This window comes from Channa argus, chromosome 14 (assembly GCF_033026475.1).
Source record: "Channa argus isolate prfri chromosome 14, Channa argus male v1.0, whole genome shotgun sequence".
In the NCBI taxonomy this organism is placed as follows: Eukaryota; Metazoa; Chordata; class Actinopteri; order Anabantiformes; family Channidae; genus Channa; species Channa argus.
The window spans coordinates 11,070,455-11,092,112 of record NC_090210.1 but is presented as its reverse complement, the minus strand read 5'-3'; the positions used below and the strand labels follow the sequence as shown (position 1 = coordinate 11,092,112).

At 39.1% G+C, this 21,658-nt stretch overlaps 1 protein-coding gene across 1 annotated transcript; it reads right to left on the bottom strand.

The window, feature by feature from the left end:
- Positions 1–1,886: 1,886 nt before the first annotated feature.
- On the bottom strand, positions 1,887–17,215 carry xirp1 (xin actin binding repeat containing 1). The gene is made up of 8 exons (XM_067475414.1): positions 16,435–17,215; positions 15,727–15,868; positions 15,359–15,413; positions 14,990–15,286; positions 14,446–14,524; positions 11,094–11,245; positions 10,908–10,949; positions 1,887–9,724 (listed from the first exon to the last, which is right to left on the bottom strand). Exons 2-8 carry the CDS (start codon positions 15,849–15,851, stop codon positions 2,777–2,779), a joined length of 7,698 nt encoding a protein of 2,565 aa, XP_067331515.1. The 5' UTR covers positions 15,852–15,868; positions 16,435–17,215; the 3' UTR covers positions 1,887–2,776.
- Positions 17,216–21,658: the final 4,443 nt, after the last annotated feature.

Below are 21,658 nucleotides of genomic sequence, written 5' to 3'. Positions count from 1 at the left end.
CCGAGGATGACTGAAACAGTCTTCCTAAAAGTCCACTAGATTTGACATCTGATTTCTTGGTGTCTTTTGATTCAGCCTTGCTTGTTCTTTCTGTTCCAAATGATGTGAAGAGTTTTGACAAAGGACTTTTTCCTTTAGACCAAGATCCCACTTCGACTTTTGAATTAGTACTTACAGCTTTTTTCTGACTACCATCATTTTCATGACGAGCGGTGAAGTCAGTCTTTTCTGGCGGGTTTTTATTGCTTTCAGGATTGGCTTCCTCTTTGGTCACATGTCCTTCCGAACTGTGCAGAGGACTTGGATTCTCTGAATTGAATGCATTGTCTGAGCTTCTTGGAATGACTTCTAATTGAGCAGATAATTTCTCATTTGTCACAGTGTCTTGAGTTGTTTCAGTGAGACTTTTGGTATTAAGTGTTTGATCAGTTGTCTCTACAACCCCATTTAGAATCTTACCACAGTCTTTTGAACCTCCTGAACTGTCTTGACTTGTCTTCACTTCAACACCCTGCTCTTGGTTTGATGTATTGTTTTTTTCTTCACAGCATTTATGTTCATCGATTTCGACATTCACCTCATGTTTGCTTTGTTCTTTGTTGAACTCAGAAGGTAAATTATCAGATTTAATTTTTTCCTCTTTCAGATCAATGAATGTATTCATTTGAGTCTGTTCAGGTTGATCTGACGACTCTTCCTCTTTGGTTTCTGAGGTCTGTTGTGGGGACTGGTCATAACGATCCACATCAACACTGGGAGAAAATCGTACATATTTCCTGGCTTTTTTTGGATGAGCATCCAGCTTGTTAACTTTTGGATTGTAGTTTGTGTTAATTGCTTTTGAAGTGGGGGCCGCATTTTTCGGCACTGTTTTTTGGTTTGTGACATTAAAACCTTTATCTGTGGAGGATAAAGAATGGTTGATTGCTGCTGAAGAGTTGCTGTTTTGGACATATGCACTTGTGGTTTGTGGTTTTGGCTCTTTTGAGGGTGATTCAGTTGAGATCAAACCTGTTTTCTTAGATTGTTCCTTGACCAACTTATCCTTCTTGCTTACATCATGATTGATGTTTAATTGTTTCCTGTCACTTTTCTGAAACTCTGAAAAGCTCATACTGGCTGATTTGCCAATGTCAGGTATCTTATTTTTCAGAGGTAGGGCGTATGTCCTCATTGATGGTTTACCCCTGGTATTCTTTGTCTCTGGTGGCCAGCTCATTTTCAGTTTGCCCTTAGCATCAGCACCACTGTTACATCTTGGATCTCTTACAGAAGACTTCTTACCAAACACATCAGCAGAAAAATCTCTAGAGGTGCCAGAAGATTTTAAGTGGGGTTTTGTAGATTTGGGAGTTGGTAGGGCATCTGACTCATCTACGCCTCTATTTTTCTCAAGCCAGAGGTCTTTATGCTGTTTGTGCCCAAACCCCTCATCATAATTTCCCTTTTGTTTAAAAAGCTGCTGGTAGTGAGAGAGGCAGTAGAATTCCCCATAAAGAGACGAATAGTTGTGAATGCTGAAATTAGACAACACAGCCTTTGGTGATGTTCATTTTAAATCAAGTATTTCATAAGTTGACATGTGATTTGTCACACCAGATCAGCAGATTAGTCCACTTTATTAAAAATGCTTTAAATTCATCAAAAGCAATTTGATTGTAGTGTATTTGTGGTTTGCAGGTGTTAATTTGACTCATTGAACCAAACTGAGAAAAAAATCTCACCCGAGCTTCTTCTTACAGTGTTTACAGCAGAAACAAGCGTTGTGCAGAATAAGTTTATTGGCCACCATTTTTTCCATTGGATAGACAGGTGTCAAACAGGCAGAACACATTTCCTTGGCAGGTGACTGGAACTATGATAATGAGAACAAGTTCAGATTGTGGTAACTAGTATTTTCTGTTAAACAGTCAAACATTAAGACATTTCTGTGATGCTTATTTCTTCAGCCGCTTGTCTACATGGCAATAATTTAATAGTAATTATTTTTGTTTTTTTGCATAGATGCTTACAGTAAACATTTTCACAATTAAACATTCTCACCAATACTGATGTTAAAAAGGCTTAAAAAGCCCTTCAAAGACATTATAGCATCTAGAGTTTCACTTACTCCTCTTCCATGGCCATTCCATTGACTTTTAGGATTCTTATTGGCCAGTAAAGGTGCACAAGTATTAAGCTATATCTAAGGTCTGAGGGTACGGTTGCAAAAGTGAGAGTGATGCCATTATAACCATGGACATATACATATTGTTACATCATTATTCAGAATTCCAAATCTGCCTATTTTACATGTATCTGATGTGTTTAATGCAGAAAAATAAAATTTATTTATGTTTAGAATTCACGAAGACTTCAGAACTGTGGTTCAACAGTTTGGGAAAGAGGTAAGGTGGAATAAATGCTGGCAGCTCCTCCAAGCCAACAAGTAAACAGCAAATTGTGGTTTACATGTGTTAATTACTGAACTTGAAGGTGTAAAATGTATGATAAGAAACCAGCATAAAAACATCATTACAATCCCATCTTTTAAACTATAATTTATTTGATGATTTACACAACATACCATACAATATTAGCTAAATGTTTAACTTTAATAACATAACTTGGTTACAGTATAAAATCTAAGAATTACAAGTAGACATTTTTTCATTTCATATCTGTTTTATGAGTAACACAATTCTTTTCCATTAAAACACAATGTGATAAATACACAAATGGAATAAATGAATATCTAAAGGTAAAGGCAAACACAGTAGTCTGATAGGTGGCTTCGTTAGGGCTTTTCCTTTGGTTGACTAAATGTTACAAACACAGTTCCTTCCTCATTGACATTGTTCAACACTTTATCTTCAATGGGGCGCTCAGATTTTCGCATTAATGGTGATGTCATGACTTCGTATCTTGCTGGACTCCCAACAACTTCAAAAAGAGCAGATGATTCATTTTCAGATTGTTTGGTGACAAATGTTGACGTTACGGAAGAAAGAAATCTGTTGCCAAAACCATCGGTCTCTTCGTAAGTTTCGCTAACAGTCTTTGTGCCAATTATTCCTGCAGGTTGTTCTGGAACTGTTTTCACCTCGAGCACGCTGACTTTGCGCCGAGCAGGTCTTTGGTCAGTTTTTGGAGACTCAGCAGCAGGCTCGTGTCCAATATCACTAGTTTCATCATGGCAACTTTGAGGGCCGCTTTCTGGTTTTGGTTTAAACGTAGACATAGGCGACATTGTTTGTTTTGCTGGCTTTCTGGCAGCCGAATGAATGGAGATGAATGATGGCGATGACTGGGAGGATGACTGCCTGATCAGTGGCTTATTGTGTACCTGCTTTGGTTCTTCTGGTTTAGAAGGACTTGAACCTGAAACTGTTTGTAGCTTCAAATCACTTGACTCTTTGGTTTGACTTGATTTGGCCTTGCTTGACACTATACTTATTTTCCTGATGTTGTTGGCAGGTTGAGGAATTTGCTCAGATTTCAAAGATTCATCAAATAGTCCTGACAAGCTTGCAATGTCAGCCTCTGATTTCAGGTTGGAGACAGAGTACAGAGCCTTCTTAATTGCCTCTTCAATGTCAAGAAGTTTAGCTAGAGTCTGTTCCTTCAGATTCATTATTTCTTTACTTGCTTTCTCCAGATCTTCAAATGCTGTCTCCACTGAGGAAATGCTTTCTAGATCTTCAGCATTTGCCTCTGCCTCAACCTTCCTTTCCTCTGTTATACTTTGATCAGCACTTGTACTTGGTGTAACCATCCAAGCAGGGACATTCTCATAAAATGTCTTCAGGGAGCCAACATCTACACTGCTGCTTTCTCCCTCTATCTCTTGCACTTGTGAAAGGATTCCTTTAAGTTCCTCTCTTATTCTCATGTTTTCAAAAATTTCCATAGCTGCCTTTACATTTCCTTTCATGATCTCTTCCTTGTGGACAGAAAGCCTCTGTCTTCGCTCATCCTCCGTCTCCTTTGCTTTTTTCTCTCTGAGAACTACCTTATCGATTTTAAGTGTTTGGTGCTTTTCACCAAGCTTCACTGAGCATTTATCAACGTGGCTTTTGGATTTTGAAGTATGTTCTTCGGGCTTGCTCTGTTCAAATGATTCATAAGATGATTTGTGTTGCTGAGCGATGGTTTTATCTTTTTCTTTGAGTTCATTGATTGAGTCATTTGTTACTTTAACCTTCTTGGACAACAAAGGAACTTTTTTCTCACTTTCTTTTGTTTTAAAGTTCTGTAGAGCAGCCTTCATACTCATGTTCATTTCCTGTTTGCCATCCGCCGAGTACTTTTTCATAGACATTTGTATCTCTTCAGCTGCATTGATTTTCTGTATTACATTTCTCTCCATTTGTATTACTTGGCACCCTGTAAGCGATACCTCTTCCATACTCTTATTCATTTCCCGAGACTTTAAATCCATTGGTAGAAATTCATTTGTTTGATTTGAGTTTTGTGCTGCTTCATCAACAAGGTTTTGGTTGAATGTTTCGTATGTAGTGTCTTTATTGGTTTTGCTATGTGGGGTTATAGTTTCTTGTAGCTTATTTGTTGAGGGCAAGTTAAATGTTTTGCATTGTTTTGGAGGAATTATTGGACGTTTTTCATTGTCTCTGATGTGGCAAGCGACTTCAGATAAAGAAGGAAGATCTTCTACAACTACTGTTTTTGTCCAGTGTGGCTTTGGGGGTAAAGCTGGCTTCTGCTCCATTGGTTTCCCATACTTTTGAGGAAGAGGAGGTGGAGTTTCGGAGCTGGTTGATTGAGAGATTCCATTTGCTAGAAGGTTGGGTGTTGGAGTCTGTGTTGTAATAGATGGATGTCCTTCACAGGTTACTGAAATTGAAGGAGACAATTTTGTGTCAGATGGAGGCTTAGACACCACAACACACTGTTTGTGAACTGTCTTGCTCCTCCCTGAACAAGCCATCCCTGAGTTTTTGTATATCATTGCAGCTTTATAGTCTCCTTTAGATACATTTACACTAGACTTCTCTAAAGATTGGAGGGCCGATTGGACATTTCCCCTTACAATAGCTTCTTTATCTAAGAGCCTCTGTTCTGTTGCTGCATTCTGCAGAGACCTAATGGCTGCCTTTACATCTCCCTTGATAATAACTTCTGTCTCATCTTCACCTGTCTGACCACTACTCTCATAACTTACAAAAGGTGGCAGTGATTCTGGTGCAGAGTTACTGACTATAATTGCACTCGGTTGACAAGCCTCAAATAAATCATGGCTTTCCTGATTTTTCACTGCATCACTGACCTTTGGATTTGTCCCAATTTGCTGGCTTCTGGACAAAGATGAGCATGTGGCTTGCGTTGTTGCTGAGGAGCTTTCTTCCTGTGTTGTGACATTCAGGTTGTATATCTTTCCAGGAACAATGACCTCACGCTCCACATGCAGGCTCTGCTGCTTAGCCATCTCAAGTGACTTTTTAGCTGCTTTTACATCTCCAGATATAATAATCTCCTTTTGTGTTGAGCTTCCTTCTGTTTCAGGGCCTTGGGCGGACAAGTCCATGTCATAGATTGTTCCGGGTTTAATGTTCTCCCGCTCCACACATGTGCTTTGTTGCTTTGCAAGTTCTAAAGACTGCATTGTTGCCTTGATGTCCCCTGCCACAATTTCTTCTTTTTCTACGATGATAGGTTGCTTTACTGCAAGTTGTTGCTTGGCTGATAAGACATCCCCAGGGATTATTTCTTCTTTTGGAATACAGTTATCAACACTGAAGGAGCCCTCTGATGAAAAAACTTTTTTGGTGTTCTTTACATCTCCTGGTAAAACATCAGAAATAGTTCGCTCTGCCTGCTCTTTGTGCTGGCAGAGACTTCTCTTTGCTTGCTTCACATCCCCCTGAACTATTTCAATCTGCTCCTTACAGAGTAAACTGTGATCAGCTTCATCTTCTGACACCTCAGAATGAAGACTTTTCAGGTAGTCCAGATCTCCTTTCTCAATGCAATGTTTATACAAGTTTACATTTCCCCTTTCATTTTCATCCACTCTACATGATGCTGCAGTCCTCTGACTACTGGCAGTAGCTAACAGATTTCCAATTGTTGACTTTACATCTCCCCTCTCTATAACGTGACTCTGAGTTTTAGTTTCAAAATTGCAGATGAGTGAATAAACTGACATCTCTGCTTGTCCATCTGCAGTCTCTTGCATTAAGATTCCTTTTTTCATATCCTTATCTTGAACAAGGAATTCATCAATCATCTGGAGAATGTTCTGCATTCTTTGATCCCTTTCAAGGTTGATAGTTGTGGCTGACTGGTAGACTGGAAGCTCTACTACTGTGGTGTTTACTTTACCCTTCTCCACCTCTCTAAGAAGAGTAACTTGTGGCCTTAGGGTTGATTTAACTAAAAGTTGTAACATGATGTTCCTGATATTACCCCCACCAAGATCCTCTTTCTGGATGTGCACAGCTTCATTTGCTTCTAGCAGATATTTAGCCATGTTAACACTTCTGCTCTCATTTGCTTCTATTATGATGCCACTTGAATGAACAAAAGACATTTGGTGTAAATATGACAGGCTATCAGCAACAGTGTAAGCGGTAATTTTGTCCAATGGAGTTGTCTCAAAGAGCCAGGTAGTGCACTTGACGTCAGCTTTTGGTATCTCATCCTCAAATCCTTGCTTTGAGGTATCCTCAGGCTCCTTGATCTTGTCTAGTGGCTGAGATTCAAACAGCCAAGTGCAACGTTTCACATCTCCTTTCTGGCTGTCTTCCCTGCACACAGTTTTTAACAAGTCTTGCTCCTCAGATTCACCTTTCAAACTGTCAATAGATTGATTCTCAAAGAGCCAGGTGGATGTCCTGACATCACCACGCTGGACATCAGTGACGCTAACCATTCGGACGAACTTTTTGCATGACTGCTCAGATTCAAATATCTGTTTATTGAGCTGCACATTACTGCTTACAGAGTCTTCAGTAACCCTGACGGAGGGCTCATCTCGGCTGGTGAGAGAGTCCAAAGGTTGCGTCTCAAACTTCCACCTGGCTGATTTGACATCTCCTTTCTTGACATCTTCTTGGGTCACAGCTCGAATCACATAAATTTCATTCTCTGCCTTGATGGCATCAAGGGGCTTTGTCTCAAACATCCACCTGGCACCTCTTACGTCACCACTCATTACTTCCTCTTTTTTCACAGTTGTCACTTCATGAAACTGCCCTTCTTTGTCTCTGATGGCATACAGTGGCAGCGATTCAAACATCATAGTGCTTGACTTCACATCTACATTGCTTACCACTTCCTCCTCGGACACTGACTTCTGCTCTAGAGGTTCTTTGTGAATTTTGTCCAGTGAAGAGGTTTCAAATATAAACTTTTTGTTCTGGACATCACCACCCTCAGCACAGCTGATGCTTTGTATATTTGCCTGATTGTTGTCCTCATTGAACAAGTTCATTGGACAGTTCTCAAACATCCAAGTGAATTTATGCACCGAACCCTTTTCAATCAACTCATCCTGCCTCTGTTTACTAGTATTCACTATTTCAGATCCTATGTCATCAAGGGACTGGGATTCAAAAAGTTCCTTGACTTGTGAGACATCTCCTGACTGAAAGTTGACCTTGCTGACACATCTCACCCCTTGTTCTGGTACTGCATCCTTTCTTCTTTTATAAAAAGTTTCTGTTTCAAAAAGATGCTTGACTGTTTGAACACTAACATCAGATTTAGTAGAATCATGTATTGTGCTGCATAGCTTCAAACTGTACTCCTCACCATCCTTGATGTTGTCTAAAGGCTGTGATTCAAAAAGCCAAGTAATCGATTTGACGTTAGTATCGTCGATGGCTTCTTTATCTTTCACTTTTTCTGATTTGTCAGGCAAAATGTCCATCGATTGTATCTCAAATAACCATTTACAACCTTTGACGCAACCTTTATGAGGCCCCTCTGCTACACACGTATTTTGCTCTGTCTTGCTCAACTTAAAATGCATCCCATCTATGGTCTGGGTTTCAAATAGCCACTTTGCCATCTTGACATCGCCAATTATATCTTCCTGCCTTGTAATGCCTTTGATCACCTCAACATTTCCCTTTTTCTCTGTAAGCTGGTCTAAAGGCTTAGTCTCAAACATCCACTTATAGTTTTGGACCTCCCCTTTGATGATTTCTTCTCGCCTGACTGTTGTGACTTCATGGAGGTTTCCAGAGCTATCCTTTATTGCATATAATGGGGTTGTCTCAAACATTACTTTGTTATCTTCAGAGTTTCCTACTGCAATACTGTTTTCTTTCTCAATAATGCCCTCATGAGATTGAGCAATTTTGCTCAAAGGAACTGTTTCAAAAAGATGTTTGAATCCCTTAACATCACCCTTTACAATCTCTTGTTCTTTGAATGAGGTGTTGTCTTGATTGCTCCCACTCTCAAACAATTGTTTATTGCTTTTTTCTTCTTGTTGTTCATCAGCTGAAAGGGTAATTTTCTTCAGACTCCCAGCTTCATAGCTTCCACTAAGAGTCTCCATTGGTTGAGTTTCAAACAGCCACAGGGAGGTCTTAACATCTCCCCCTATTATTTCTATCTCTTCCAAAGGCTTTTCTGGTGAGTCCCCTTTAAGTGCTGCCAAAGGTTGCATCTCAAAGAGTTTCTTTTTGTTGCTGACATTAGCCTCTCCTTCATATTCGACCACTGTCCCTTCAAACTTGCCCATGGCTTCTTCTATTGTGTCAAATGACTGAGTTTCAAACATCCACCTCTTTTGATCAACTCCTCCTCCGTGGCCTTCTTCCAATGAAATACCACGAATTATTTTCATTCTATCACTTTCCTTATTGGTCATGTCCAAAGGCTGTGTTTCAAAAAGCCAACGGGCACTGCTGAATTTGCTGCTGTTTATCTCCTCCCTGCAGATTGATTTAATTTCATGGATATTGCCATTGTTGTCTCTGATGGCACAGCCAGGTTCTGTCTGGAAGAGTTTCACAGTCTTCTTGACATCTCCTTTCTTCTCCTGAAGCTCAGATCTAAGTTTCAGGAGGCTACGGTCTTCAATTGAGTTGCAGCGTCCCAAGTCACTCAGTGGTTTAGACTCAAAAAGCAGCCGAGTCCCTTTCACATCCCCTGCCTGAATGGGTTCTTTCAAAACTGCCTCCACCAGTTCACTTTCTTCACTTTTTGATTTATTTGGAGAATCTAATTGCTGGGTCTCAAACAACCAGGCTGATGTTCTCACATCCCCTCTGACAGAAGTCTGTCTTTTGGCACACATTTGTTGGGTGCTTTCAATGTGCTCAAACATAGAAGAGGTACCTCTGACATCTCCACCTTTCAATTCCTCATCATCCAACAGCTTCTTGGTTGCGTGAGGATCCCCAATATTGTCAAGGGTCCAATTCTCAAAGATCCATCTCATAGACTGCACTTCACCCTGATAAGCAGCCTCTTCTGCCTGAGGGTTTTCTGACTGTATTGCCCTCATAATTTCATCATCTACGCCATCATCCAGACTTGCTCGTAGGTCTGGATGAATGTGCTTAAAAAGCCTCTTAACCTCACTCTTCTGCCGTTGCTGGTAGAATGTAGAAAAGGTTTCTTTAGGTGGAGGTGCAGGGAGGCTTTTTGATGCTGAAGATCCTTCATAGTCAAGGGGTCTAGGTGGAATGGGAGGAGGTGGGGGAAGAGGCAGGTCATCTTCATCATGAGAGGATTTTGACACTGTGATCTTCCTGGCTGCATCAGCCATCTTGAAATGAAAAAAAGATGGGAGTAAAATTGTCAGGATTCAGTAATGGAACAACAGTATTAGTGAACATGCGTGTAAATATAATTAGAACATGCATTAAGTAAGTGAACTCATACTTTACCTTGCTCAATTGATGTTTTTCACTGCAAACAATCCTCCCTCCAGGGTTAACAAAACACTTCATAGCTGTTAGTAGACAAACATCACACAGAAAATTGCCCTACACTGGGAGTGTCACGAGTTACCGTCAGTGTTTGAACAACAAAGGGTTAAGGGATGTTGAGTCTCCTAATTAAAATCATAGATCCTCCAAAATTCAATGAAGCCAAAATTTGGATTGATGCTAAATTAAACAAATTTTAAGCTATGTCATAAAGTTTATTTTTTATGTTAAAATATTGAAAGTTGAGAACAGACAGCTGTAGCATGAATGTATGTGCGCAGGTCTGCTCTGGTCAATGTGCCTGACACTATCTGTTCTCCCAGTAAAATGTTTGACTGGGGCTTGTGTGGGGTAGTCTTGGGCACTGTCATGAGTTATTTTGTGCTCATGTAATCATCGTGCATGGAATTGGTGTCAGATCAGCAAATTTCAACGACTGGCTAAAGCACAACTTTGGACAGCGCATTCGGTTCAGCAGCCTCTCTCTAATCTGTACCCAGGGCAAGTTGTCCTGATAATGACATAACAAAATCCCTAGAGAAAGTCCACAGAGAAATGCAAACCCATATTACTTTTATACCATAATTCTACCATTTATATGTGTTTATACAATATGACCTGTACAGCACATATATAGTAGTTATGTTTTCAGCAGATAAATATTTTCTTGAAGATACTTTAAATACGCTGTAAATAGGACACTGATGTTACATTTTAATGTGTTACCAAACAGTACCTTTTTTATGGACCCAGCAGATAAAGCACAATTGTAGCATTAATAAAGTCTGGTGACCTGATGTAAGTAATATAACTTCTTTATTCACTGTACTCTAATTTCTCTTTCAATAAAATCCTGGGGGAAAATTATGTTCAATGATCTGCTTTGTTCAGAAGCTTGTTGCTCCTTGAGTCATGGTTCAAACTGTAACTACACATGTTGCCATCTAAAGTAGAATATTAAACTATCACAGCACAGCAACACCACTGTTTTTTGTGGAAATAATTTTTAAAGGACAGTACCTTACTGTTTTTAGCTCTCGTTCCTGATGTACCAGTGAATTGCTGTTGAACAACAGAAATATAAATTGAGTAAACTGCAGTATTTAACTGAAAGCATAGAGTTCCTTCTATTGTGACAGAGCATTCCCTATTGAAGCCCTTGACCTCAGCATATGGTGAGGAATGAGAGGCATTTCAGGAACTCACTGGTAGCGTTAAGCCTCCTGTGGAGTCGACAGCCTCTGCTTTTGACAGATACACAGCCAATCTGTCTCTCACTGAGAAGGAAGTAGATATCCTGTCTGTAGCTTGCCTTGGTGGGTTGCCCCCCTTGGTCAGTGATGGACTAATTTTATCACCTGTAATAGAAAAGGCAAAGTACATACAATAACATATATAAACTGCAAATAATGTGCTCAGTTGGTATAATAACACTTTTACTCATATAGATTCATTAACACACATTTGTAAATGTAGGACACAGATGTTGTATCCAAAAATAAAGAACACTGTCTAGTGCCAGTAACAACGTTAATGAGTGTGTATTTATAGTGATGGTCATAGTGTGTGTATTTATAGTGACGTTGGAATTTGTCTTATCATCGTTGTAGCTCCCTGTTAACTTGTGGAAACTGTTTCATTCACTTCAAGGTCTACAACATTTGGCTTCCTCACAACTTGTGCAGCTTGGTCGACTTGTCATTTAAAGTAAAAGATATGATATGATTTATTGCGCCAAATAGAAACATTCTAACAACAGGGCTGTTTACGACAGCTTTGATCCCTGTAGCTGACGAGACAAATAGGCTCACACAGCTGTCTGGGACCATGATGCCCAAGAAAAAAAGAAAAAAAAAACAGCAACTGCCAGCTCAGCTGGGGTGACACAGATCATTTGTACTTTGTTTGTGTTAGTTCACAACCATTAAATCATCAGCTCCCGACTAAAGGAATGTGAGTGTGGATGTCTGACAGCATAAGATAAACAATATATGTTAAACTCAATAAATTAAACTACAACAAACAACATACAGTTATTAGAAGTCAAAAGCTCAGTGTGCTGCACAGGTCATCCAGCTGTAACTAATTGCCATATTTGAGCACACCTCCCCTTTTCACACTCTAAGCCTTCACAAAAGGATGGACCAGCAAGCTGGCGCCTCTCACGAGTCCGGACTTAAAGCATTTTCATAGATGGGTGAGCAGACAGAATGAGCAACTGAGTGCCATATGTGTCCCGTTGAAGTCCTCACCCTGTAAACTACAGGCTCAACTCCATCACTTATCACTTAGCACCATATAGTCACACATTCGTTTCAATATCTAGAAATATTGTTCTGTTCAGTCCAGTTTTAATAAATCAAAAGTGACTCAAAGACTTTAAGCTTCACTGAATTTTGCTGAACCTAAACATTCCTCACAGATGCCCACACCTTCAAGAGAATGTTCAGAAGCTAATCTCCAGGAATGAAGAGGAGCTATTAGTGGCACAGTAATGTGAGGGTGTTTTGGACCACTGGCAGCTGAACAAATGATGCAGAAATGCAGTTGGTATTTATTCTTCACCACAACCACCACCTTTCACCACTATCAGCTGTTGCTGATTGTAGCCACATTCACAGACATTAATGAAAACCAGCAAAGCCAAAAGGAAGCTCACACTGTAGTAGTTCAGAGGCCCCAAACAACATACACTGCCATAAGACAATAAAAGCCACAACTAATAAAAGAAATTGTTTTCACTGGCTACAAGCTACTTCCTGCGGTTTACTTTATTATACCTTTTCATATGTTAGAAGGAAAGACAGAAAATGGCTGATTAATCCTGTCCTCTGACCTCCCATTCTAGACATTTCTAAGGACAGGAAAATGAAAATTAATAGCCACTTAAGACTAAACAAAGGTGGAAGAAATTAATTTTTATTTATAAGTGAAAATTGGAAAACTCTATTTTAAGTTTTATCGTTCAAGTTAATAATTTAATTTAGGGTTATTTTAAAACTAAAAGATTACTTCAAATATTAAACTATTGATAGCTGATTGAATAATTTCAGTGAAAAATTGTCCTTTTTTGTTTTGTTTTTTTAATTACTTTGTTGTCGATTACATCTTTGTTGACAAAATGATTATATAATCACCAACATATTAATACATTTTGGTATTTAATTATGTTGATGAAATAACTAAATGAGGGAAATAAAAATGATGAGAGTTCACTCTGCTTATCTAACACATACAAATAACACCTGACAAAATGCACTACTAAAAACTGAATACATTTATTCATAATTTATAAGCATGATATTGTTATACTGGTATCTATTATAATAAAGTACATAATCACATAGCTTTCCTTCATTTCATTAAAGTTAATACTCATAATACTCACTAAAGTACCATCCAGTGTAGGTTTCTCTCACGTTCCACAGTATCTCTGGTGGTAGTTGACAGTTAAGGCCTGTGTAATACAGCCTGTCCCCTCTGTCCGTGCTTGCTTTGACTGAACTCTTTCTAGTCCTGTGGCCTTGGTGACAGCTGATTTTTATCAGAGCCCACTAACCCACTGGAAGACTTTGGCTATTTTGGGATGGTGGGCTGGCGGCTGCTGATCTGGGCTGAGTCAATTACCTCTGTTAGTCACTGAGAGACTGGGGCACCCCTCCACCTCTCATTCCCATAGCTACATTGTCACCCACTATAACAGGCACTGGGTGGGAGCTACAGTATGTGTGTCATTGGGTGTCTGAGAACAGGGTAATAAAACACACACAGGAACACTAAATGGATTTTTGTAATGTGCTACACTAAAAACACTCAGTAAGCGAATAAAATTTAAATCTGCAGGAAGACGATTAACTACTGTAAGCTTTGTAGTGGTTAATATATAATTCATAGGTGGACTTTTTGCGTATCTTCAACCATTGCTTGGGTTTAAAACTCTACAGAAGACACTGTAGAATCAATCATATGCCTCTCTGTGTCTTACTCACACAAGAGACGTCAAAGGGTCAAAGCAGCATCGTGCTGGAGCGATATCAGTTCCAATGCACACAGACGCATGGTTTAGAAGGCCAAGGTCTGTGTTACGGTCAGACATGTTCATGACAGCCTCACTCCTATCTTAAGCATGTGTGCCATACACATAGTTATGCATTTGCACTGTTGCATCCTTATCTTTATTTAGATGTTTTCCTGAACTCACAGGACCAAAGAACACAGTGCTTACCCAACCCTGTCTGGATTTACATGGTGACACTTACAATACTAAAGGCCCTGACATTTAACTTCTGTGACTTAAAATAGATGCATTTGATATAGTGGATGTGTGGGGATGATGAAGTTTTTGACAAACTGAGGAACGTGCCTACACTGATACCTCAAAATGTATGTATAATATTCAGTCATAACTGAGACACAATCATTAAAACGACAGTAACAGGCCTCACAAAGACAACTGAGATCACAACACAGCTGTGATCTCGTTTCTTTGTCGGAATGCTGGCAATGATCTATTCGAGACCTTGTGACTATAAACATGAAATTCAGCACTGCTGCTCACCATTTGGGTATCTGGATGCTTTCTCATAAGACTCAGGGGGTACATTCATGGCCTTTCTTCTTTCCACCTGGCAGATTCTCTGGGGATCAACAACATATATATGTCATAAAGTTAGATTACAGTGTTTTTAGTGTTTCTGGAGTTTCTATTACATAGCCAGGTTAGCTGTTTCCCATGTCTCCAGGCTTTATGTTCAGCTGACATAAGCAGATGGTAGTTCTAGTTACGATGTTAGTAGAAATGACACAACCCTCCCCAATTTGTACTGGTCCTGGACCGGCATTGCACAGCTGGGTAGGCGAATGGGCTGTTAGGGGATCAGTGTCTCGCCCAGAGACATTTAACATGTAGCCATGACCGGGGATCGAAGCACTGACCCTGTGGACGACTGCCTTTACCAACTGATCTCCAGCCACCCCCCATGAGCACTGTCATGTTATGTAATGTTTTTAAATTATGTGTAACTAATTTATTACAACTATGACATGAATCACCAAGGACCACCTAGTATAATTTTGTCAAGTCTCACATGAGATTCACTCACCTGAATAGTGGTATCCTTTAATGGGGTGGCATGACTTATCCAATCCTGCAGAGGGCGGTCTCTGCCTTTTTTACTCTCAGAAGTAGACATCAAGTTTAGCCGAGGGCTGCTGTGAAAGTTCTGCTGCAGGATGGCCTTGGATTCGAACAGGGCACACAGAGCTCTAGTGCCCGATGACTCCTTCTGGGGGAGGAAGTCCATGGAGTGACTCCTGGACAGAAGCGAGGTTCTGCCTAATTCCCAAAGGGACACATTCTCCCTGCTCTCTGAATTTCTCCATCGACCGCTTTCTGACACCTGGAAGGCAGCTATAGATTTTTATGTGTTTTTCAGTGTTGTTATTATAATGGGCAAATAGAGATCTTCTACCTGCACTTTATGCTCCACCTTTTCAATACTCCTTAGGTCAGCACAGCTTTGGTAACTGTTTGAAAAAAGGAATTCACAAATGTATTACCAATGACCTTTGTGGATTGAATCCAGAGATCAGCTGGGAATTTGTATGCAGTAAAAGTGAATACAACTGTGCATCTTTGGGTAAAGATGGCACTAGTTCTTAATTTTCATTTCTCATTAGCTGCAAAAAACAATGTAATGTGGTGCTCCCACTGTGCGTAATTAATACATGTGAAACCCAATGGGGCAGGAAAAACTCCAGCTCGCTCAGTCAGTTTTGCTTGTGAAGAACAATAAAGCTGTATTTAAATGTGCATGTAGCCACAATGTGCAGGACTTACTGTTGCACTAGCTGGGACACAGACTTCCTTTCCAAGCAGCTGGGAGCTGGCATGGCCCATGATTTCTCCTGAACCCCAGTAAGACTCCTCAGAGACTGGGTCCTCCTCAGGCCAAATATCTCCATGGTAGTTCCACAACTAGCTGAATTAAGGAAATGTTGTCTCAAATGGCCCTATTAATAAACATCTTTTTGTGTGTTAATGTTAAGATATGTTTCGTAACAGAAAGTATATGATTCAGGGATCACAGCACTTACATAGCATATTGTTGTATTTAAAGCAGCAAGAATGAAATTCATTAATTCTTTATTCATTAATCTTCCTACTGGAACTCGAGCCTAAAGTTGAGGTTTAACTTTGAGTGATATTATAATGGAACAGATTGCCACACAGGCTCATATGACTCTGTTAATGTTTATAACCTTTAGAAAGCAAACCAAAGTTACATTTTCACATTACTTTGTGCTGTTTTCATAATAATAAATGTTTATATTGTTTCTAAAAGACATATCCTAGTGTCAGAAGTAAAAAAAAAGAATTCACAAGACCTAAAATTTTAACAACAATTTATATTCTCATTTCTTTTCCATAAAGTTGAGCAGCTAAACAACTACTTCAGCTACAGCAAGTAATACAGTTAAAGTACTATCACAGATACAGGCTAATGCTGATCTGTTTGCAAAGTCAAAATGATATTTAACTCCATACCTGAAGAGACGAAGACGAGGAAGTCACCTATGCATCACTGTCTTTCTAGCTGACTTGTGGTTTTGGAACATCTCTCACAAGACAGAGCAATTTCAAGTGGCCAAAGTCCTTTAACACCTTGTGATTCAAGGTTTCAGATGCAATATGGCACCTGCTAAAACATCTCCAAATACATTACTTTATAAAACACAAGAAAACACACATTATTTAGTATGAAACGCAAATCACAACATATTTGCCCATCTATATTATAAATACATTGAAAATGGTGTTTTCTGTTTTTTATAGTTATCACAGTAAGGAAAGTGTGAGGCATTAAAACATAGAGAAACTAGAAAGCAGACCTCTGTGCACAGCTGCTCCACTCAGATGTGAGTTTAGAAATGCCTGGCATAGCCACTCTGCTGCAGTTTCCTATGCCAAAACTCATATGCTTATCATAGTCACTTTATTACTGCCGCAGGAATTACAATACCATTACTGCTGAATGTGCTAAAAGAAATCACAATACGTTAAGTTTCTATTGCTGTTGTACCGATACCAGGCTACAGGAAAAGCTGACTTTGCATGGAAATCTGCAGTATGTAGTGCGTGTTCCTGTTGATGATTACAATCTGCTGCTGCTCTGTCAGTGGGGTTACAATTCTGCCAAACTATTGCCACATAAAGTTTATACAACGATAAACCAAATGATTTTTTTTATTTTACTTTTATTGGACACAGGAACCATGAGATAATTATTAACTGCCCTGAAGCTTCACCACTCTGCAAGATTTACAGTGCATATATTACACACTAAAACTCTGACATTTAAATGTCATTTAATCCATCATAAATTAAGACGTAAAAGATGGTTTAAGATCAAATGTTGTTTATATATGTCTTCTGTATAATTTCTATTAAGTTACTTTCTTTTGGTTTAAGAAGATATAGTTATAAACAAATAGTTAAGGCCTTAGGTTGACACATGGTAGGATGTTTGTATGTTCTTTATTTTTAGAAACGTTTACCATTCTAGCTTTGCTGCTTATGATCTGTTGTTGATATGGAATAAAATTAAAGCTGCAATTCTTAATATTTTTATGCTAACAGTGGTTCAAGTGACAACTCACTGAGAAACCTAAAAAGGTTTTCATCTTACAATGAGTTTTTCTCCAGTATTTTATTATCTTTCTGCACAAACACTTTGAAATTCATAGTAAAATAAACATTGCCACCATATTTCTTTGTTCTGACCACAATACTTCCAGTTACCATGTTGTCCTTCAGTGCATAAAATGGGTCATTAATTCCTGCAATTAGAAAAATCAGAATTGATTAACTCATCAATATACTTTAACATCCAGGAGAGGGCACCAGAGCCACATGCCTCCTCCCATCTACAAAAATGTGGTTAAAGCGCACAGTAGCTGCAAGCACAGTAACAAAACATTTGTACACTTGGTACAGTAGATCAGTAAATATTTTAAATTTTATAGGACTGTTGGATTGCATTCATTACCACATGTCTGATGTATGTTAAAGACATTATAAATTAAAAACATCTTTCGTCCAACAGTTGTGATGACAACCATTAATACATGATTAAAACAATACCTGTTTTGCCAGCTGCAATGAAAGAAGAAAGTGGCAACCACTTGAGGGAGTGAATGTGCAGTGGAGGGAGGTGGGAGTTAGATGGGCTCACCCACACTTCTTCACAGAACAGTCAGTACTGGCTTGAACAGCTGAGAAAAGAGCAGCTCTCCTTCCTCATGCTGCTGTGTGCTCCTGCAAAAGCCTCACATGGAACCACATGTGACAGTCAACAACCAACAACCCAATACACTGTGCTGGAACTGAGAGAACACAGGAGCTCCCACTGCAGGGCTGACAGCCAGATGTAACCAGTGGCACAGTGAGAACAGAAACACACAGTTCATACACATACACTCACACAGCTTTGTTTGTTGGTCTGTAATTGCGAAAATACTGCACATCTCTACACAGTGACATATTTCACCCCATTCCTTCAGGGAAAAAGTCATTTGGGTCTACACTACACTATACAGGCCAGTTTGTAAGTTTGTAAGAAAGGTCACCTCAGCTCTCTGGCTAATGTTGACAAAAGGCTTATTGTTGAAGAGGGAATGTCAAACCCAATCACACAGCTGGTTTGCTTTTGCAGCTTGCACTGCTCACATGCAGTGACAGATAAGATCACTTCTGTTAAAAACTGTAGTTGTGTAACCTACTTTGCACCCTGGGCTGCAGCTTGACTTGCTTTTGAAAAGTACTGTAAACGTGACCACACGTGAAAGCTGTTTTACAAGGATAAATTATAAATTGGGCAACAATTTCCCTGCACTGACGAAAAAAAGAAACATTAATTAAAACCCCATTGATAAAACAGTCTACTGTACATTGCCTTGAAACATTTCAGGAATGCAGCAGGCTGTTTCCAACAATAAGGATCCTCTGTAAGTAAAAGTATTTAAATTATACATTGCTGTGCTTCTCAGTGCATGCAGGGTGTATAGTGTTTACTTGTCATCACAGCATAAATCTCTTTCATATCAATATTTCAACCGGCATTTTGCACAGAATTATGCAGCGGTACACGTGTCACAAGACCAGGACTTGGCATTAGGAAAATGTCACAGAAAGTTCTCCGGTGTTACCCCCTGAACTGATACCACTCTACTGACAAAAGGATGGCATGAAGGACTCATATGAACTAATTTCCCTATCTTGATTGAAGAGCATATTTTTTTAAATTTGAGAGCATACTTTAATGATTTTTATGTATAGATTTTTAACCCTCGCACTTAAAATGTCCCTTTTCGCACTTGAATTTACTCAGCAAGAACTCCAAACTGTCTGTGTGCTCTCAGATTTCCTGTGCTCCTGTGCTCAAATTTCCTGTGCTCCATCTCAAACCCTCCTCCTCGCACTTTAGCATTAGCATTATCCTGTGTATCTATAATAAGTGAACCTACAGGAGAAGCTTAAGGCTGCTGTTTTACATTCTCAGAGTTGTACAACCTGGTATGAAGGAAACACGATTATTTATTTAGTTTGCAGGACCTTGTCTCCAAGTCCTTATCTCAGGTTATTTTGTATTCTTTTTGTTTTTATTAGCACGGCCAACCAAAACCTAAGACAACACAGATGGGAGAGTAAAAATTACAACAACCTAAACCTACGTCTAAATTATACTGTTATACCTACAAGTGATCAAGCAGTTAAAACTGCTGAACAGTATGGAAGAAAAAAATCTGAACATATGTATTTGCTGTAGGACTGATTAGACTATATTAACTACATGTATCTACCAACTACTTTAACAAACTACAAGCTGAGTGTAGTTTTTAAATATATGAATCAACACATATCTCACAATCGATGGGACTTGATGGAGGACATCTTCAGCATTTTGGAAGTAGCAGCTCCTCCAGGGACGCTTTCACTATCTGCAACCAGACTACAGAAAAGCTTTCTATATCTAGAGTCCTAGTAATATGTAGTTTCACTCTTATACCATAGCAAACATGCCAGGTCAACCATCTTTTACAATAAAACACAAAAACTTTTCATTCTCATTGTTGGCATTAGTTTTCTTTTTTTTTGCCCCTAGATTAAATATTAGGTAAACAACAACACAGACTGATGATGTGGCACAAAAAATCTGAACTTAAAAATCATTAAAGTATGCTCTTAAATTGAAAAATATGCTCTTGAATCAAGATAGGGGAATCATTCCATAGACTTAGGGTATCTTAAGAAAGTGAGAGATGTTTTTTAAAAAAGACTGTCGAGTTTAAAGGTCCTGAAAAATTATTTTTGCTGTGTATGAGTTTTGACCATGAAATACCAGAAACACATTATTTGTCAATGTTAGAGCAGTATGTGTTTAGTTCACAATATGTCTTGTCTGTGCTGCCCTGCTCTTTCTAGCTTGCCATATTTCACAATCACACACCTGTTTCATGTCATCCACATCAAATATACCTGACTTACAAGAAAAGATTAAATGCTGCCTGCACTGGTTTTTGCAGTTTCAAAATGCACACTTGTGTCAAAAAGTAGACTAACAGGAACACAAATATAATTTTACCTATAACCTAGTCATATTAAAAGGCAACATGCTCTTAGAGTGAGGTTACCAACTCAACACATGGCAGTTTACAGCATGTTTGCAAGTTATGCTATTTCCTAAGGAAAACACAATTTGACAACCACTGTACAATTTCTGTTGTTAATAAACATGTTAAAAATCTTACTAACATGATATAATGGTATGGACTAAGGAAAACGACGGCCAGTCATGAACATTTCCCTTCAAAATTCATTGGATTTAAGGACTAAATACAAATCATGTCCATCACTGCCGATCTTTCCTATTGTTTGTGTGGCAGTAGAGGCAAATTTTTAGGGGAATTTTCATTCAGGTCAGCACAGTGGTGGAGTGGTCAGCACTCCTTCATTACACCTAGAAGGTCAAGGTTTCAAACCTGTCTGCAGGCTGTAGAATTAGCATGTTCCCACATGTCCCTTTGTGGGTTTCCTCAGGGTACTCTGGTTTCCTCCCACAGTCTGAAGACATGCAGTTTGGTTAACTGGTGACTATAAAATGAGTCTCAGCCCTGTGGTAGATTAACCTGTCTAGGATGTTCCCTGCCTTTTGCACACTGACAGCTGGGAATGTCATCATCCCTCCTGTGACCCTTAACAGAATAAGCACTGTGAATAATGGATGGATCTCGGATTCAACATTTCAGTATTTATTAACAACAAAAAAAAAACTGTAATAAATCATCTTTCAATAACATTTCCTACTGTTACAGATTCATCTGGATTGTTTTTGTTTCAGATTCCATCTAGATAGTCAACAAATCCTCTAAGAGTGAAACATGCAGGCCCCTTATTGTGGGTTTCTGCTCATGTTAACTGCACTGTCAAACTGGTCAAACCACATACCCAAAGTTCTGATAAGTACCAGAACGTAAAAAGAAAGTTAAAAATGGTGTGTTGGAAATCCAGTACCACCATTGACAAAATTATGACTGTAAAGATGCTGATAATGTTAATGATGGCAATCATGCTCGTGCTGCTCTTGTTGAAGGCAAATCTAATGATTCACTACTTCTTTCCATCCTCTAAAATAGAAATGAGTGGACTATATTTGCCCTTGCGACCATGGTGACGACTGTCAAAATATGACATAAAAGGCTATGTAAAAAGC